This window comes from Oryzias latipes, chromosome 11 (genome assembly GCF_053564925.1).
Source record: "Oryzias latipes strain Hd-rR chromosome 11, Olatipes_Hd-rR_3.1".
NCBI classification, from domain to species: domain Eukaryota; kingdom Metazoa; phylum Chordata; class Actinopteri; order Beloniformes; family Adrianichthyidae; genus Oryzias; species Oryzias latipes.
In genome coordinates this window covers 26,164,416-26,175,958 of record NC_136247.1, presented here as the reverse complement: position 1 = coordinate 26,175,958, position 11,543 = coordinate 26,164,416, and the positions used below count along the sequence as shown (strand labels likewise).

The window sequence follows — 11,543 nt, the reverse complement described above, 5'->3', positions numbered from 1 at the left end:
TCACTGTGTGAACGGAAAGCTGTAATCCTGCTGACAGTAATAAACTCCTGAATCTTCAGCCTGAACTCCACTGATGGTCAGAGTGTAATCACTGCCAGATCCACTTCCACGAAAACGATCAGAAACTCCAGACTGACGAGTTGAAGCATACATCAGGAGTTTAGGAGCTTCTCCAGATTTCTGAAGATACCATCCAATGTTGTTTCCAACATATGAACTGGTTTGACATCTAATGGAGAAAGTTTCTCCTGGAACAACAGACTGAGATCCAGGAGTCTGAGTCACAGTGATTTCACCTGATGAACCTGGAAAAAAGGAAAAACAGAAGAGTCATTGAGATGAATCCAGATGACAGAAATCTAAGAATTGTGATGAAGTTTGTTTCCTGATGAATCCAAGTTTCCAGCAGAGAGTCTCACCCTGAACAAGGAGCTCCAGGACAGCCAGCAGCAGAGTCAGTGACATCCTCATTGTGCTGCAGGTGTGTCAGTGTCTCTGAAAGGTCTGGACAGCCACTGATCAACACTGAGCTCTTAACTGCTGGAAGCAGAGAGGCAGCACACATATGCAAACACACTGAGTCAGTCATCTGCAGCTGTTCTCAGCAGCTCTGGATGTTCAGCTTGGAATCTTTGGCCTACAGGAGCTGCAGCAGCACAACTCTGGGATTAAGACTCCACACTCAGTCACTTTAGCAGAATAGATTTAGTGTTTGGACAAGAGTGTTAAAGAGTCTTTTAATTACAGATAAGAGTGTTTTGGCCTTTACAGATAGACACTTTCATCTCATGGCTGATCATTCTTCACAAACAAAATAATTTATGTGTGCCTATTTTAGTGAGGCATGTGGCTAAATTTAAGAATAATTCAAAACTAGTTTGCTTTAACTATTTGTAGTCCCTTCACAGATGCAGGTTTAGGAGCTAAAAAAGTAAAAAGTTCTAGTCAGAAGCTCCCCTTCAGTTAAGGGTTTAGATCCAAAAGAGAACAGAGTTTTAGATAAAGAGCTTCTCTGCATTTACAGGTTTAGGAGTTAAAGAAAGTGGTCCCTCCAAAGCTAAAAGCTCCTCCATGGTTGCTGGTTTAGAAGCACAAAGAGGTAAATCTTCACATTTCAAAGCTCCTCCACAGCTGCAGGATCAGGAGCTGGAAAAGCACAAAACTGTGAGTCTGAAGCTCCTTCACTGCTATGGGTTTTGGAGCACAAACATCATCAAGGTTGGGAGCTCCTCCACACTTATGGGATCAGGAGCTGACAAAACTGGATCTTAGAAGTCAGAAACTTCTCCACAATATGAGTTTAGGGGCTAAGAGATGGAAACAGTTCACTGATTTCAAGGGTTTTACATTTATAGAGGACTCTTCCTGATTTCTGTTCCTTGATGCTCATCAGTGAGGATTCTGTACCAAAGGCCCCAGAGACAATAAAATCAGATTATCTTTACCTGTAAAAGGTTTGGTAGACTGTCGTCAATCTATCAAGTCACATGATCATTTTCATGGAGATGAGTAACTTAAATCTACAAACTGAAAAAGTTCAAAAAGTGTCACTGAAGATGTTTCTGACAAAAGAAGATCCTGGAATAAAGACTCTACAGTATTTGAATGTTGATGTTAAATTGTGTTGTTTCTCTCCTGTTGCATTTGCCGAGTGCGAGTATGCGACGTTTGAAATTGAAAGTCGAGCATTTTATTTTTCTGCAATGCGTTGTGATTTCGCCACGCTTCAAGACGCCCCAACCTCGTTTTTTTTCCCTCCTCCTCATCGCTGATGTTTTCCTCAGTGGCGCTGTCTTGTATTCAGCCCTGATTTAATTTAGTAAGTATCGTTCAGGGTTTATTTTGAATGAAATGCTTTAAAATGCTCTTATGCTACCATAAATGTGGTTTACTGTTGTTTAAACATATGTGTGATACGATCGTTACAGAGCTTAATGTGACAAATGTTAGTTCGTGACGTCGTAGCAGACGTATCATGGCGAGCCAAACCCAAAATGCGTCTCTGCCCGTAAGTTACGACAGTGATGAATTTTTTTCAGAGGTAGAAATGATCTGTTATGCTGCAATCACACTAAACGTGATCTGCGTGTGAAATTCACGTTGGAGGCTTCTGTTTGTGGCTAAAGTTTGCTGCTGGACACATGTCCAAAAATGTCACTCAAAGCCTCTAACGGTTGTGTGGGAGGAGCTACCGCCAAAAGTTTTAAGCCCGGTTGCTACATGGAAGCATTGGGTTTTGAATGCAGCTTTAAGCTTTTATAAATCACTGATCTCCATTATAAAAAAGGTTTTTGTAAAAATAGATTAATCAACGTGCTCGTGTTGTGTTCAGGTACCGAACTACAATGTTTAGTGTTTCACCTCCAGGTAGACGCCAAGGCCAGCGAGGTAACTTGTCTCCTGATCAGTTACTTGTCTAGAGCTATTTAAAAAAAACAAAAATGCAATAGTTTGTGTAGTGCAACAAATGTTTTGATCAGAATATAATTGAAACATTTTTCTTTACCATTGAAAAATCTCTTTTGGTCTTTTTTCAGAGACTGAACTTCAGAAGGTTCACCAGAAAGTCACCATTTCACCAGGAAACAGCTGTCAGTGGGTGAGTTTTATACTTATTTAATATATTTATCCTGAACTATTACCATTATTAGATTTATACGGCAGCATGGAAACATTTATGCCCATTTAGCCAAAGGTCTAAAGAGTTGAAATTATTTACAATTTAACTAAACATATTTAGATTGCAGGCTGAAGGTGGCACAATGGAATGGAGGTGCAAGTTGTGTTCTGCTACTTTGGCACTATGCAGTACTACATATAATACTGCAGTACTACATAGCCAATATTCCAAAGTGTTTCCACTGCAATGTATGTGGAGACACTTTGGAATATTGTCATGTCTTTATGACAGTATATTACAATAATAAAATGATGTTGCATTAGCACCATTCCATCATTTGAAACCATGAAAACTCATCTGTCAAGATCTGAAATGGATTTATGTAGAGTAAATGCAGTCAGAGGAAATTGTGCAGTTTTTACATGTTTGTGTAACTTAAAGCTGCCCTTTTCTGAGACTAAGTCCACCAAAACAGACAGGAACTGGCCAGCTTGGTTAGTATTTATGACCTCCAGGTGAATTTCTAATGAGCATAATTCAAAAACGGATAACAAATCATTTGTAAACAGCTGTAAGAAGCCACGGTGTAACTTGCCTTCAAATGACTTTGGGTCTTTGACCTGAAGTGGATCATGCCATAAACACTGCATTGTCCTCTTACTAGAAATAGACATCTAGAAAAGGTATCATTTTATTATTTCTTAAAGTTCCTTAAGTAGATATTGGAAGTGTTTGCTCTGCGTTTGCTTCAATGGTAATGTATATTTCTTTTTATTCTTTTAGGACCAGCGTGACGTGAACATGAGACGGGCACGTGTCCTCCATGCACTTCCTGTTTATCTGCATGAAGATGCCTCCAGCTTCTTAGAGACCTGTACTGTAAGTGCACATGACTCCCTGACAATGCTTTTCTCTAATCCTTTAATATTGATTGAGATTTTATTGAGTTGCATAATAAATAGGCAATTGTTTGTAGTTTGCAAACTGAGTGATATTTTTAAATGGTTTTAAGAATGAGACGGAAGATGAAAGGCGAACATCAGGGACTCCTGATTGGAAGGAGTGGGAACCTTTTCGTTTACCTTTTCTGCTCCTGATCCATCATTATTTGAATAAAGAAAAATGAAGCTTTAGTCTTAAATTATTTTATAAATGTCCTCCATTTTCAGAAAAATGCTAAAGAACTTTTTAAAAACACAATTTTAATTGGAGTTGGTCTTTAAAGCATCATAGCCATTTGATTAAAAGCTAACAGAATGCTAGCAAGAAAAGATTCACATTGGCAGGAATGTCAGTTTTGGACATTAGTGTGATGAATATCTTTGAGGGTCTGAACTTATCTGTGTTTTTTGTTTTGTATTTTCCAGAATACTAGACCTCACAGACACTGCTGTGGTTCTCCTCTCAGTTGTCGTGGTGACGCTCCTGATGCTGCCGTCAGTAGTCCCACAGATCAGGCTGACTAATCTCTTCTACTCTTCGGGGACTTCTATGCTCTGGACCTACAGCACCCCAAAAAACTTGAACTTGCCTTCACAGTTATTCAGAACGTTGTCATGAGCCTTGAGGACAGCAAACCACTGAAAGGACATTTATTGACACGGGAGAATGTTTCGTTGAGTGAGTCTCCCAGAATGGACTATTTGTTGGTTTAAGTGTTATGTAACTGATGTGTTTTGTTGTGATCATTTGCTTTTCTACTGTACAATACAAAACACACACTTTTTGTCAATATGTTGTGTTGCACTCTTATAATGCAGTTTTATTTCACTGATTGTTTCTTCATCTTCTTGATATTTGTGCTTTTTTTTAAAGAGCAATTAAAAAAAGTGTATTAAGCAATCATTAGTGTGGCTTTCATATTTGTTGTTTTTTATCAATGTTAGTTTATAAAATGTTGTAGTGGGGCAGTATCAATACCTCTGTTTAGAATACATTTCAAGTCCAAACATTTTAAGCTGAAGAATTTTAAATGTTTTCAATGCTACACATTTAATGAGTTAGAGAATTTATAAAACATTTGAGTGAATTTTACATATTTTGTGAGTTGTGTAATATTATAAAAATATAGTTAGTTAAAGTGTTTTTTTTAGTTGGAAAAAATTAAAAACTTTGAGCAAATAATCGCTCTTTTATAAGTTAAGGAATCTTATTATTTTTAATATGAAATAATACAAATTTAAGCCAACTGACAGTATAAATTTTAATAAATGTTAACTTAAAAGTTTTAATAATATAACTTAAAAACTATTGCGTAATCTGTTACAAAATAATTTTTAAGTTCTGTCAACTCGTTAGGGTTTACAGTTATCCAATACATTTTTTAATAAACTGTTTACTCATGTGATCATTTCAATTGGGTTGAGTCATTTTAAACTGCAGACGAAAACGCATAAAATAGTGTCACTATAGGTGTTTCTCACCAGAGGAAGGGGCTAACATGTTACTTATTTTCATAATTTGTATGAATTTCTGAGAATTTACACTATTGCATGAAGTGTCTCTGAATTGTGTGTTTAGTGTGTCTACAGTAAATCAGTCAGTGTTTCAGTCTCTGGAAGAACTTGAGGCAGAAACATTCAAATGAGTTTCCGTTCATTCTGATGAAGGAGGTTTTTGTACGATGACTTTTCACTGAGTGAACACAGCCTGACTGTTGATACTGTGATAACTCTGACAGTAATAAACTCCTGAATCTCCAGCCTGGACTCCACTGATGGTCAGAGTGAAGTCAATTCCATTTCCTGATCCACTTCCACTGAATCTGGAGGAGATTCCTGAAAATCTGTCTGACGTTCTGTGGATCAGAGCTTTAGGAGCTTCTCCAGATTTCTGATGGTACCAGGCAAGATAGTATTGTGGACCAGTGTAGTGATGTACTTGTTGACTGGCCTTACAGTCAATAGTGACCTTTTGACCGAGCTGCACTGATTTAGCTGCTGGCTGAGTCAAAACAACATTTTGTCCAACAGAACCTGCAGAGAGAGAAGAACCACAAAGAACATGAGATGCTGAGGAGAAACTCAGCTGCACTCCAGATGATTCTCACATGACACAAACATCATCTTCCTCACCCTGAATGAAGCAGAGGAGAGTCCAGATGAGGACGCAGATCAAAGTCATGGTTTGACTGAGGAGGAGGAGGAGGATTTCTGTGTCTTCTGCTGTGATGAAGGACAGCTGTCAGTCATCCAGTCTTCAACTCTCAGGACTATAAAGTCTCCCAGAGCACTGGAGCATGGAGCTGCTGATGCAAAGTGTTTCTATGGAAATGCAACCACTGACTCCAACAGGAACATGGATCTCTGTCATCAGGATTCACATCAATGGATCAATCAATCATTCCAGATTTGATTTAAAAATATTGATTAATGCTCAAATATAATATTTGTTTTTCACCACTAGCACGTATTAGAATACCTTTACATCTACAAAATAAGAACTTAAGTAAAAATGTACCAAAATGTAGCTGGAAAAAAAAAAACTATTATTATTATTATTTCTGTAAGAACTTTTTTCACATCAATCCGTTGTGTTTTCCAGTCAGACTGTGTTGAGTTTGTTGTGTTCAAAGTCAGAGAGCGTGTCTCTCTGCAGTCAGAGGTTTTTGTACGACGACTCAGTTAGTTTGTATCACTGTGGTACACGTTTGGTGGAGGAACCAGACTGGAGGTTGATTGTAAGTAATTTATTTTCAATTTACATCCATGTTTTAACAAAAAGTGTTTTCTTTTAAGTTCCATAAACTAACATTTTTCTACTTTTATGATTTAGACAGATTTAGTTTTTTTATATAATGCAGCAAACATTCACAGATGCAGATAAACGTGATTCCATTTGAAAATCATTTGTCAGTAATCTGTCTGTAAAGGTGAATTTATAGTTTTCCAACATTTTTTCATTCAATTATAACATATGAACCAGTAATTGTATGTTATTTTTACAATTTTGTGTTGAGAAAAAAATAAAACTTCCATGTTTTAAAGTTGTAATAATTCTAGAAACGAATTGATTTTTAAAGTTTTGGAAAATAGATTATGTATTTTTTATTTGAAAGTAAAGTATGACATTTTAATGTGTTTATGTTTTTTAACATCTCAAAGTATTCATAGGTGAATATTGTGACGTAATTAATATATAAAAAATTAAGGTAAACAAGACGTTTCATCGTTAAATTGTTACTTTTATTCTCATCTCATGTCAGAATCTGTGAACTCTATTAAATAATTTTAACCTTTATTATTCTGCTCAAGCAAATGTTAGACCATATTTTGAGAAAAATCTTTTAAAAATTACTATTATTATTCAGTAAAGAAAAGAGGGAATGTGACAAAATAAATGTTTTTTTTCTTTCTCGGATTGTTAAAAGTTAAGTAAAGTAAGTTCATAGCTCAAAGATCTTTTTCTTATTTTCTGTTAATACTGAAACCTGTTTGTTGATGTGGTTCATTGGTGAAGCTCATCTGTTGCCATGGTTACAGCACCAATAGAAGGAAGTGAAACATTAAAAAAAGTGTTAAACTAACTGAAGAAATAAAGCAGCATTTTGCTGCAGGAAGAGTTTCTGTTCTGTTTGGAGGATTTCTCATGAACTTGTTTGTGTCTCCTCATGCAGTGGGTCATGTTCCCCCCAAGCTGACAGTGCTGTCCCCCTCCATGCATGAGGGGAAGGCCACACTCCTGTGTCTGGCCAACAATGGCTTCCCTTCAGGCTGGACTCTGTCCTGGAAGGTGGGCGGCAGCAGCATCAGCAGCTGGTGGGAGGAGAGCAGGAGCCCCGGGGTGCTGCAGAAGGACGGCCTCTACAGCTGGAGCAGCACCCTGAGGCTCCCTGCAGACCAGTGGGAGAAGCTGGACTCTGTGACCTGTGAGGCCACCCAGGACTCCCAGACTCCAGTCCCAGAGACTCTGTGGAGAAACCAGTGTTCCTAGTCACCACCTGACTGACTGGAACAATACTATTGTGTTTTTGCCTTTACCGTGATTTCAGCTGTAGTGATTTTTTAATCTTCTTTCTTTGTGTGCTATAAAAACATTTTTATTAGATGCTACTTGTTTAATGCTGTCTGCAAAATAAAATCCTCTTCAATGTTGTTTAATTTGTGATTTCTAACAAATACATACATTTTAATTAAAACATTTACATTAATTTGTGAAATAAATTTCAGGACTTTTAAGTTCCTGTTGCATTGATGGATGGCATCCTGTTTCTGTCAGATAAAGGTATACAGTCTATACCAGGGGTCACCAACACAGTGCCCACAGATCATGAGGGAATACAATATAATTTTTAAAAGTTTCACTCATGTTTGGAAGAAATTAGGGGTGCTAAGAATAATTATCCACAGTTCTGCACACACGTGGACCACAGATTATGTTCAGACTTTGTTCACTAAGTCTGCGAAAAAATCCCAGAAAACAACTGAAGCTTCGTTTAGAGCTGCACATCTTTACATAAAGAGAAAGCCGGTTAGATTTCTATGTAGGCCTCCCACATACATAGTAAATGAACAGACAAATGACATAAATTATTGATGAAACTAACACTATTAATCTGAAAATGTTGCACGAAATGTTACATTTTCATTCATTAAGCTTTCAAAAAACTCCAAAACTTGTTCTGACAAGAAGATTGATGATTTCCTTGGCTTCAAAAATGTTGATCTATTGAACCACCAATACAACTAGTGTCCCTCCTGACTTTCTAATGTTTCAGCAGATAAACAGAAATAAATCAATGTTTCATGTTTATACATGTTTTTCTTGTCGTTACTGTTGTGTAAATCATTGATTAGAATTGTGGAAAAAAATACTATTGATATGTGAGCAATCAATTCATAATGCTGCAATAACTACTGATAATTATTATTCTCATTACTATTACTATACTAGTCTGTGGTTTAGTTTTTTGGTGAATTTGCAGTAAACAGGTCCTGAGTAGCCCTTCATACGACTCAGACCCATAAAATAGTCCTCATCAATCAATCATACTTTATTTAAAAAGCACTTTTCATATAAAATAGTAACACAAAGTGCTTTACATTAAAACAAAATACCCTTACCTACACAACTGTCATGGTGCCTGTCAGACTCCTCCCCCTCCAGCTCTGCCTGCTCTGCTCCCTGATTGCCACCAGCTGACGCCACTCACCTCATCGGCCATACTGCTTAAAAGGAGACCTTACTCATCAGTTCAACGCCAGTTCGTTACCCCTTATGGTGACTATGCCTGGTCTTAAGTTTATGCTCTGCAAACTCTTGTCTTGTTCCAAGCCTCAAACTAATTATTGCCTTTTGTCTCAGGATTACCAGCACTTCACGAGTGACGTCAGCGCTCTCTTTCCTCCTGCTGCTCAGAGACATCCTGAGGATCCCACGGCTCTCCTTAACCGCACTAAGCCCTCCAGCCACGCCACCAGCCGTTGTCAAGTCCGGACTTCACCCAGCTACTACTCCTACCATCTTCCTAGCAGGAATAATAAACCTTTTCTCGCCAAATCCCTCACCTGTCTTCCTTCTGGGTTACAGCATCTGGGTCCTCACGCTAGAGCGTCATGACAACAACTCCCCACTTCTTACACATCTCCCACCCCTAATTGATGGGGAAAGACAATGACAAATGAGAAATAAGCTTAGCACGAAAAGGCTGATAATTGTATCCTCCCTCTCTGTGAACAGCCGCATGACCAGCCAAATGCAGCATCACAGGCGGGGACCGCTCCACCACAGCTAAGTGGTGATGCAGGTCCCCATCTAGAGCTGCAGTGGCTGAAGAGCATCCAACCCAGAGGGAGTGGTCCCAACCGAGGAAGCACAGGAAAAAAATTAAAGAGAATGAAACAGTAATAATTTTGATAAAAGCAATACACAATAAAACATTGAAATACGATAAATTGAAATTAAAATAACACATTTAAATCTAGTGTAAGTTTGTAAAAGAAGATAAAATGGATTAATAAAAATAACCAAATAAATAGTGGTAGTAAAAAATTAGCTGAAAGCCAGGTTAAAAAGATGGTTCTTTAGCCTTTTCTTCAATATTTTAATGCTCTCTGCGGCTGTAATTTTTAAAAACTGAAGGTTCTAAATTAGTTTTCTTGAGTAACGGTTTCACCACTGCCGTTTTAAAGGCAGCAGGAAAAATACCCGTCTGTAGAGAGGAGTTCATGGTATTTAAAATCTCACTGTCAAAAGACCCATAAAATGATTTAAAAAGTGATGTAGGGATGGGATCTAAAAAACAGGTCGTTAGATTAACTTGGGAGAAAACTCAACCAAGTGTTGCAGCTTCAACCAGGTCAAAACTGTCCAGTGCTTCCTCAGGTAAAATCAAGCCATCTTTACCAATAAAAAGGCTTTTCTGTCCATTTATGATGTTCGATCTGACAGAGTGGAACTTGCCGCTGAAGTGGTCTGCAAAGTCCTCACACAATGAGACGGAGGCTGGCATTGTGTTTTTATTCACATTAGAGTTGATCAAAGACTTAATTGTGGTGAAGAGGACTCTGGGGTTATTTTTATTTTCAGAGATGATGTTCGCAAAGTAGGAATTTCTGGTCTTTACTGTTTGATTATATAGTTTTAGTTGGTTTTGGTACAGTTGATAGTTTATTTGAAGTTTGTGTTTCCTCCAAAGTCTTTCAGCATATCTACAACGTCTCTTCAATTGTTTAATTTCCTCAGTTCTTCAAGGGGGTGTGGGTTTGATTCTTATCTTTTTTGATTTTAGTGGAGAAACTGAGTCGAGACTGGATTTTAATTTACTGTTAAAATTTTCAACGAGTAGATCACAGGGGGCTGGTAAGACAAGTGGAGAGTAAGAGCGAACAGATGTAACAAACTTTTCGACCACTTCAGGAATCAAGTAGTGTTTCTTCACCGTTCTGACAGAGGTCTCTTGTTTTATAAAACCAGCGATGTTAAAAAGCACACAGTAATGGTCAGATACAGCCAGATCCACAACAGTGAACACACTGGTAGGTAAACCATGACTGATGACGAGGTCAAGAGTGTGCCCCTTGTTGTGAGTCGCTGCATGACGTGTTGTTTAAAATCAAGAGAAGCGAGCAAGTCCAAAAACTGAGTGTTGCAATAGTCCGACTTCCCATCTATATGCAGGAAGTGTGGACAGATGCTAAAAACTCAGAAAACTTCTCAATAAAAACAGAGCTTGGTTTGGGTGGTCTGTATACTGTGATGCAGAAAACTGAAGGGCTGTTAAAAACGAAGGCATGATGTTCAAAGCTGGGGTCCTCATCTAATGAAATTTGCTTTGCTGCAAAGGAGTTGGACATTATAGATGCAGTACCACCACCATTTCTTCCCTCCCTGGTTGAAAAAACAAAGCTAAAATTTGGTGGAGAGGCCTCTGTGAGAACAGTAGATGCATCCGTGCTCAGCCATGTTTCAGTTAAAAAGAGTCCATCAATATTATAATCATGGATAAAATAATTTATGATAAATGTTTTGTTGGACAAAGATAGAACGTTAAAAAGAGGGGGGTGGAGTGGTTGTGGAAGCTGCTTCCTCAGGTTTTGGTGCTTCCTTAAGTGGACGAAGCCAGTTAATGTTTGCTTTTCTCCCTGCACGCCCCTCATAGAAGACCTGTCTGTGATAATGGTCTTAATGGGATAGACTGGGGGGCAGCAGGTCGTGTCAAGGAAGCACTGTTGATGGATGAAGCAGTTTCTTGGGGAATGTGGGGGGTTGATACCACATCCAGTCAGTCACTTCCACAGACTGATGTCTGCACGGATGAAGAGGAGGTTTGGACTGGTGTGGGCATGATGGGGGCCGGTGTTGTCTGGACAGAGGTTAGTGATCCTTGATCTTGACAGTAATAAATATATTTCCATTTTTTTACCTGATAAATTATTGCAGATACTTTGATGGAATGTAAAACAGTGAATGTACAGTTTGTAGA

At 38.2% G+C, this 11,543-nt stretch overlaps 1 gene segment (V, D, J or C); it reads right to left on the bottom strand.

Annotated features, from left to right (window-relative positions):
* On the bottom strand, positions 1–465 carry LOC101167551 (Ig kappa chain V region 3368-like). The segment is given in 2 exon segments: positions 1–305; positions 420–465. Coding segments are annotated over 2 exon segments (351 nt in total).
* Positions 466–11,543: the final 11,078 nt, after the last annotated feature.